Genomic DNA, 7983 nt, shown 5'->3' with positions numbered 1-7983 from the left:
CTGTCCCTGGGCTGTTTGCTGGCTGCCCGGTCCTTCCTGGAATTCGTGTCCCTGTGAGAATACGCTGCATGTAGCCCCGTCGTCGGCCAGCCCTGGCCGCACACCTCCCCAGGTTGTCACAGGACGCCAGCCCCGGAGAGGTCAGGCCACCAGCTTCCGAGCAAAGGTCACGTGCCTCAGCTCTCCAGTCATGGCACAACCCCGCTCCGCTGTGGATTTCCGTGTTGGTGGAGATCTGGCCCATCTGTGTGCGCCAGAGAGGAGCAGGCTGGGAACAGGCTACTCTAAGTGTCCCCTCCACTAACAGGTCATGACACGTCTCCAGTCCAACAGAGAGGCGGACAGCAGGCTAGGGAGTCAAGTTTTCTTTAATGAAAACAAAAGTCTGGGTTGACAGTCGTGACCCAGAGCAAGCCTCCCCTTCCGTGCTACCCTAAGCTGTCCCCAGGGATCCCCCCCCCCCCCCCGGGGGAGAATGGAGCCAGGGTCCCTGCCACCCCCTGCAGGGGGCGCTAGATGCTCTGCAGCATGTGAAGAGCGTGGAGCAGGTGCTGGCGGGTGGCCGGGGCGCAGCCGGAGTCCCCCAGGGCGCCCAGGGGGTACACGGTGCTGCTATGGCTGCGTCCCCAGACCGTGAGCAGCAGCTCCTGACCCCGGCCACTCAGGACCAGGTGAGCCTCGTCTCCACGGCAGCTCACCTGCCAAAGCAAGAGGAGCAAGGTCAAGGTCAAGGAGAGAGGGCCCCCGGGGCCTACCCCGCCCTGGCAGTCCCAGAGCAGCCCCCTGCCCTGGGTCTCCGCGGCTGCCCCACCCCCAGCAGCTCAGGGAACAGGCCCAGGGGCCCTGCTGTCCCGATGGGGCAACCCAGTGTGGGGCAACCCAGTGAGGCCCTCGCTCGTCAGCCTGTGACCCGGGTGAACCGGCCCCCCTAGCTGCGGCCCCGCCCCGGTCATTGTGAGCACTAGCGGCACTTTAGTCTGAAGAGGCAGGGAGGGGTTCCTGGCAAAAAAAATCCTAATTTTTAAAAATAACGATGAAAGCAGGGGCGCCTGGGCGGCTCAGCTGGTTGAGCGTCGGACTCTGGCTCAGGTCATGATCTCACGGTTCATGGGTTCGAGGCCCATGTCACGCTCTGTGCTGACAGCTCAGAGCTTGGAGCCTGCTTCAGATTCTGTGTCTCCCTCTCTCTCCGACCCTCCCTTCGCACTCTGTCTCTCTCTCTCAAAAATAAAACCTTAAAAAAAACTTTAAAGAATAACAAGGAAAGCACTGTACACTACTGCCTGTGGCGTCTGGGGACTGGCCAGGAGGTGTGAGACCTAGAAATGACTTTCCAGGGAAACAACGTTCTGGCAGCTGGGAACGTAACCACACGAGATGACCCCGAGCTGCACTGTGCAGCACTGACACACATTTTCGGTTTTGTCACTTTTGTACTTGGAGGTCAATACCCCCGGCCCGCCAAGGCCGGCTGCTTCCAGCCACGCGCCCGACAGCGCCTGCCGGCCACTGAGGACGACGGCCACCCACGCACTCACCTGCACCGTCCCGTCGCTGAGAAGTAGCAGCAAAACCCGCTCGGACACCAGGAAGCGCAGCAGGCAGAGGCCGGGCGCGGGGGCGGGGGCGGGCTTGGGCCGGCCCTCCTGCGGGGACAGACCCAGCCTGTGGGCCTCAAGGGCGGCTGTGTCCCCAGGGGCCCGCCCAGCCCCACCCCGCCCTCACCTCTCGCAGCCGCTGCTGCATGCAGCGTGCAAAGAGCCGGAGGACCGCCAGCTTGGCGCCCAGCGGGCTGGGCACGGCCCTCGGGGCGAACGTTTCCAGCTTCCCCCGCGCAGACGCATAGCAGACTCGGCTGGGGAGGGGGTACCGGGCAGTGCTGGCCGCCACAGCCTTGATCCTGGGCCCCTGAGGCCTGACGACACCTTCCCACCAGCCACACCCCCTGGGATGGGGATCCGGCGACCAGCTCCTCAGGACCCACCTCTGTCCATACCCGCAGCCCTGCCCCTCACGGAGCCCAGGACTCAGCGCGTCTTCACTGAGACCGTGACCCGTCCCCAAACCCTCTTCCCATCCTGCCTCATGGCTGCTCCCACCTTCCGGCCGGCGACGAAGCTCCGATCCCAGCCCCCGGCAACCCTCCACCGCCCGGGCCACTGCCTGTCCCTACCTGACCAGCCCAGCTGCCTCCCTAGGTCACTCCTGCCAGGAAGGGCATGTCAGATGGACCCGTTCCAACCGCAACTTGAAGGTCACTGACTTCACAGCCTCCCTGTGTCCCCGTCTCACTCTCCCTCAACCCACTGCCCTGGGTCCCGTGTCAGGAGCTTTGCACAGGCTGTTCCCAGTGCCTCAGATGCTGTTCCCGACAGGCTCCTCCTCATCTTTCATGCCTCGCCTGAATGTCGCTTCTTCAGAAATCCCCTCCACAACCAGGTGGCAGAGTCACCTCCTCCATCCCCCCAGAGCGGTCAGGCAGGAAGTGCCCACAGGAGGTGTATCATAAACCCTTGAAGAAAGACTGAGGAAAGGCGGAGGGGGGCACAGGAGGCCCAAGACTTACTCCCCCGGGGGGCGCAGGGCCATGTGCGTGCCGTCCCGGAGCAGAACACCGCTGCCCCCGTCCGACAGCTGGTAGCCGAAGCCGTACTTGCTGGAATAGTCCACCCACCTGGGGACCCAGAGGACCGGCCGCTGCTGTCCCGGGGGGTCCTGCGGGGCTGGGCACGGAGAAGGGAAGTGAGCGAGGGGTCTCAGCAGGGCCTGGGGGGGGCGGTGGAGGCGCAGGGTGGGGGGGACCCGGGCTGGGGAGCCCCAGCCGCCCTGAGAGGACCCAGGGACGCCCAGACACTCCCGGCTTTCCTGTATTTCATTTAAAACAAAACCAAAACCAAAAACAGCCGTGTTAAACACACACTGCTCAACGGCCTATGGGATCCTGGATGGGGTCCCGGGAGAAAAAAGGCCACCAGCGAAAACGCCGAGGTCCGGCGGCCGCGGGAGCCGGCTGAGCGGCGCAGCGCTCTCGGGGCCGCCGTCCCTGCAAACCCCAAATTATCTTTCACTCTTTCCTGAAGACATTTGACCAGACTTGGCTCCAGCTGCTGAAGGAGCCGCAAAGGCCACGGTCCTTCTGCGCTTCGGTCGCCAGGGGGCGGGCGTGAAACCAAAGACTAAGCGGAACCCAAGGGACCCTAGAGAAAGAAAAGGCTCCGAGGCCAGTGGCCGAGGAGGGGCGCACGCGGTGGGTATCACTGTGCCCTGACGCCTCCCTCAGCTCTGCCCCCCAGCGGAGCCCCAGCATATCCAGGGGGACCCCCAGACAGATCAAGGCACCTGTCCTCGGGCGTGAAGAGGAAGCTGGTCCCTGTGGGGTCTGTTGGGCTCCTACCTGGGAGGCCAGGATCCAGAAAGAGCAGCACGTTCCTGACGGCTGCCTCTGGCTCCTGCCTCTGGCTCCCCTTGGGGCCTGGGGAGACAGATCTATGTGGGGGGCATGGAGGAGGGACAGATAAGCCTGGCCACCCCCCCCCATGAGGGGCCCCTCCCACCAGCCTGTCCCTAAACTCTCAAATCTGGATAAGTCTTATTTTAAGCCCAGAAAGAGTCTGGACATCATTCCCATTTTTACAGGTGGGAAAGTTGAGGCCAAGAGAGGGACCATGACCCCGGCAGGCCCCAGTCCCGCCCCCACCCCCCCACCCTCAGTCCCCACCAGCAGCCCCAGCCGGGGATGGAGTGTCCGCTCACCTGCTGGGTCACTCCGGAGGGTGCCCTGGGTGAGCAGGTAGACGGGGACTTCAGGGCGGGGAGCCTCTCTGTCCAACAGGGAGGCCTGGGGAGGAAGGAGTGGGGGTGACAGAGGCGCCCTGAGCTGGGGGAGGGGCCCCAGCCTCCTGGATCTGAAGACCCTGCCCAGCTTTCCCCTCTGCCCAGTCTTGCTGTGAGAATGCGTTCCACCCGCCCCCCCGCGCCCCTGCCCTGAGCCCTCACCTCACCGCCCCACTCCACCGAGTCAGGGTCCGAACCTCCTCCTCCTGGATCTGACGCCTCGTTAGGACTGCAGGGGCCTGAGGGGGGCACGAGGAGTTTGGGGGGCAGAGCCCGGCCCCCGTGCAGACGGGGCGTGCGGAGCAGCGGAAAGGGTGAGCGGCGGGCAGCCAGGGGCAGGGGTGGGGGGGCGGTACTCACAGGGAGGCCGGCGCTGGGCCAGCAGCAGCTGGCCCACCCTCCGGACGAGCCTGCGCAGAGGCTGGGGCCTGGTGAAGACGGGCGCGCGGTGGCAGCAGTGGGCCGGCAGCCGCTCCGGAGTGAAGCCCTTTGGAGGGGGGCGCGGGGGGTCGGCACGCGGTGCGGGCCACCTGGCCCCCGAGCCCCGACGCCCCCCGACACCCGGGGCGGCCGCACCTGTGTGAAGAAGTCATCCTGCAGCAGGTGGTCCAGGCTGGGCCGCTCGGCGGGGTTGGGCGCCAGCAGGCGGGCGATGAGGCGGCGCGCGCCGGGGGACAGGTGCGCAGGCTCGGGGTAGCGGCCGGCCCTGATGTTCTGGTACATCTCCGCCAGGGGGGCCGCCGTGAAGGGAGGGGCGCCGGTCAGCGCTGTGTACCTGACCCGGGTGGGGGGCGGGAGCATGAGTGCCCGTCTGCATCGGTCCTGGGTGCCCAGGGTTGGCGCACGCCTACCTGTGCACACCTGCGCACACCTGGCCACGCCCCCCTGCCTGGGCAGGCTTCGCATCCGCTCTCCCGCACTTGCCCTGCACGTGCTCCCACCTGGCCAGTCCTGTCCACACAGCTGTCTGCACACCTGCCTGCGCCGGCACGCACAGCGCACACCTTTCCGATGCCAGCGTCGGCAGGCTCGCTCCCGTCCCGCTCCGCTTGTTCGTCACAGCTGTGGATCCACCGCACCCGCCTGGGTGCTGCCTGCACGTACGTGTGCCCGCCTCTGCGCCCGCCCTAACCTGTTTCCCTCCCGCACGCCCTGTTCGCACCCGCACACTCGCACGATGGAGGCGCATGCCCCCACCGGCCCCACACCCGCACATGCCTGTCCGCCTCTGTCCTATGCTCACGCCTGCCTGTCCCCGTGCAACCTCCCCCGTGTGCACTTACACTGTCCCCCCCGCCCCCACCCGGCTCCTCCTGCCCCTCCCCCAGCCCGGGGCTCCCCAGGCCCCACTCACATTATGCAGCCCAGAGCCCAAATGTCCGACTGGCGGGAGTGCCCATGCCTGGAGACGACCTCTGGGGCCAGGAAGTTTGGGGTCCCACAGAGCACTCTGGGAGGGGACAGTGGTGGGCTCAGGAACACTGGGGCCCATGTGCCAAACTGCCCCCCCCCCGCACCCTCCAGAGAGCCTGTTCGGAGCCCCTCACGTACCTATGGCAATGGCCCCCCGGCCCCACCCTGGCAGCCAGCCCCAGGTCTCCAATCTTTACCACCATGTTCTTGTTCAGGAAGAAGTTACCTGCCAGAGGGGAGGCGCGAGGGGGTATGAGGGCAGGAGCCACTTCCCAGCTCCCCCTCCCCCCGAGGCTCCCCTCCCACCACTCACTGAGCTTCAGGTCGCGGTGCACAATCCGCTGCTGGTGCAGGTAGCGCAGGCCGCTGACCAGGCCCCGCAGATAGTAACGCACCTCGGGCTCCGTCAGGGTCTGCCGCGCCTCCAGAACGTGGGCCAGTGACTGCAGGGGACCGCAGTCAGCACCGGCACGGAGGGCGCACGGGGGAGCACGGAGGGCGCCACGGGGGGGCACGGAGGGCGCACGGGGGGCACAGGGGGGCACGGAGGGCGCACAGGGGGGCACAGGGGGCACGGAGGGCGCACAGGGGGGCACAGGGGGCACGGAGGGTGCACAGGGGGGCACGGGGGGCACAGGTGTGCTCAGGGGGCTGGATGGAGTTAAGGTGACCCTACATGGCCACAGATGAAGAGAGGGGCCAGATGAATAAATGGGGCGCTAGTAGACACAGGTGGGCTCAGGTGTGCAGAAGTGAGTCATGCCTAGGAGGAGACAGGCACATAACGGACGAGCACAGATGGGTCTGGTGTGGACGCAGAGACAGGTAAGTATAGAGAGACACACAGGTGGGCCCAGATGAGCACTGCAGACATGAGGGGTGGGGAGCAGGTTCCCTCTCCGCCCTCCACACCCCACCCCCCCCAGAGCACCTGGCGGCTGCAGTACTCCAACACCATGTACACGTGGTCACGGTCTGCAAAGTGTCCGTGGAAGGCTACAATGTTTCGGTGCTGCAAGCGGCTGTGCAGGGCGATCTCACGTTCCACCTGCAGGCATGGCCCCACCTGACCCCTAGTACTCATGCCCAGGGGCGCACACCACGCCCCCAAGGGCAGGAACCTGTCTGGCGACCCCTGCGAAGCAGGGACCCCAGGGCAGTGGAGGTCTGGGCCTACCTTCCCTCGGGGGCGCAGCCGCCCGGCCCCGCCCCCACCACGAGGCACCACCTTGAGGGCAAATACGGCGCTGGTGGACGTGTCGGTCAGCTTGTAGCAGCGGCTGAAGGCGCCCTGCAGTGGAGACGTCCCCGCTCAGGGCCGGGTGTGCGCGGGTGTGCGCACCGGTGGCCCAGCCTCTTCCCGCGTACAGACACACAGACAGCAGGAGAGGAGCGGACCCACAGCGCACAGCCTCGCACCTGCACGGGCAGCCTCACGAACACGCAGGGAGACGCAGGGCCGCGACCCCAGACGTATCCGGATCTGGAAACGCAGCCGGCGGACCCCGACACCGCGTGCGCACACACGCAGACACAGACAACACAGACGCGGCAGCCGCGCCTGGGGACACGACAGAGCTCTTACAAAGGCGCGGGGACCCGCAACGCTCGAACGCACACCCACAGCCGCGGACACACAACCGACCCACCGCCGCGGCACAAGGCGCCAAAGAGCGGCTCCCACGCAAGCCCGAGGCCAGACCCGGGGCGCGCGCAGAGGTAAAAGCTGGGGGCGCACCCCTGCTCGCGGGGGCGCAGACCCCGCCCCGCCCCCCGGGACCCCCGCGCACTCGTGGTGCCGGGGTCCGCACCTCGCCGATCAGCTTCCCGCGCCTGTAGACGCGCCCGGAGCTCGGGTCGCGCAGGAAGGCGGAGACCGGCGGGCGGCACCTGCGCCGCCGCGGCCGCGGCCCGGGCTCCATCCCTCCGCCGTTCCGGGGGCTGCGCGCCACCGGGGCGCCTCTTATTGGCTGAGGGGGCGGGGCGGGGCGGGGCCCGACGCTCGGGGCGGGGCCAGGCGGCGGCGGGGGCGGGTGTGCGGGGCGGGGGCGGCGGGGGCGCGGGGGCGGGGGGGCGGGCGGGGGCGCGGGGGCGCGGGGGCGGGTGTGCGGGGCGGGGGCGGGTGTGCGGGGCGGGGGCGGCGGGGGCGCGGGGGCGGGTGTGCGGGGCGGGGGCGCGGGGGCACCGGCCTGGCGGGAGTTTCAGTGATGGGAACGGAGCTCCGCCGGCCCGCGCCTCCCGCCAGGCTGTGAAGCGGTAAGTGCCCATTGCCCTGAGCAGGAAACTGAGGTCAGAGAGACCGGCTCCTTCTCTCAGAGGCCTTTCCAGGGAGAGGAGAGAGGAAGTGAGAGCTTGAGGGGCTCTCGTGGCCCCGAGGAGCCCGGCAGGATTCAGAGGAGAAAGAAACCCAGTGTCTCTGGGGCTGAGCCCGGGGCGGGGACCCGGGAGGGCCGCGGGCGGCCGGGAGCCTCAGGATCCAGGGCACTAGGCGGCGAGGAGGAACAGAATCTGGGGCCCCCAGGGCAGACAAGGGTTTGCGACTCCCGGCAGGGGCGGCCGAGGAGAGACAGAGAAAGAGCCGGTGGGCAGTGTCGGCCCCTCCTGCGAACCGTCGGGGCCCATCTGCGAGCCACACCTCGGACTCGGTTCCAGGCTCCTTCCTTGTGTTCTCTCAAGTCGTCTTACCTAAGTCCGGGGACACACGAGCTGGCCTTGTCCCCATTTCACAGGTGAGCA

At 67.6% G+C, this 7983-nt stretch overlaps 1 protein-coding gene across 1 annotated transcript; it reads right to left on the bottom strand.

The window, feature by feature from the left end:
• Positions 1–399: 399 nt before the first annotated feature.
• On the bottom strand, positions 400–7169 carry PLK5 (polo like kinase 5 (inactive)). The gene is given in 15 exon segments (XM_039248103.1): positions 400–698; positions 1539–1646; positions 2567–2617; positions 2620–2723; positions 3395–3472; positions 3754–3838; positions 3997–4073; positions 4195–4321; positions 4411–4609; positions 5189–5284; positions 5386–5473; positions 5561–5690; positions 6179–6295; positions 6425–6538; positions 7059–7169. Coding segments are annotated over 15 exon segments (1671 nt in total). The 3' UTR covers positions 400–512.
• Between the last annotated feature and the right edge of the window lie 814 nt (positions 7170–7983).

The sequence above is a fragment of the Hyaena hyaena genome, unplaced genomic scaffold (genome assembly GCF_003009895.1).
Source record: "Hyaena hyaena isolate Hyena2069 unplaced genomic scaffold, ASM300989v1 scaffold_302, whole genome shotgun sequence".
In the NCBI taxonomy this organism is placed as follows: Eukaryota; Metazoa; Chordata; class Mammalia; order Carnivora; family Hyaenidae; genus Hyaena; species Hyaena hyaena.
This window is presented reverse-complemented; position numbering and strand designations above follow the sequence as displayed.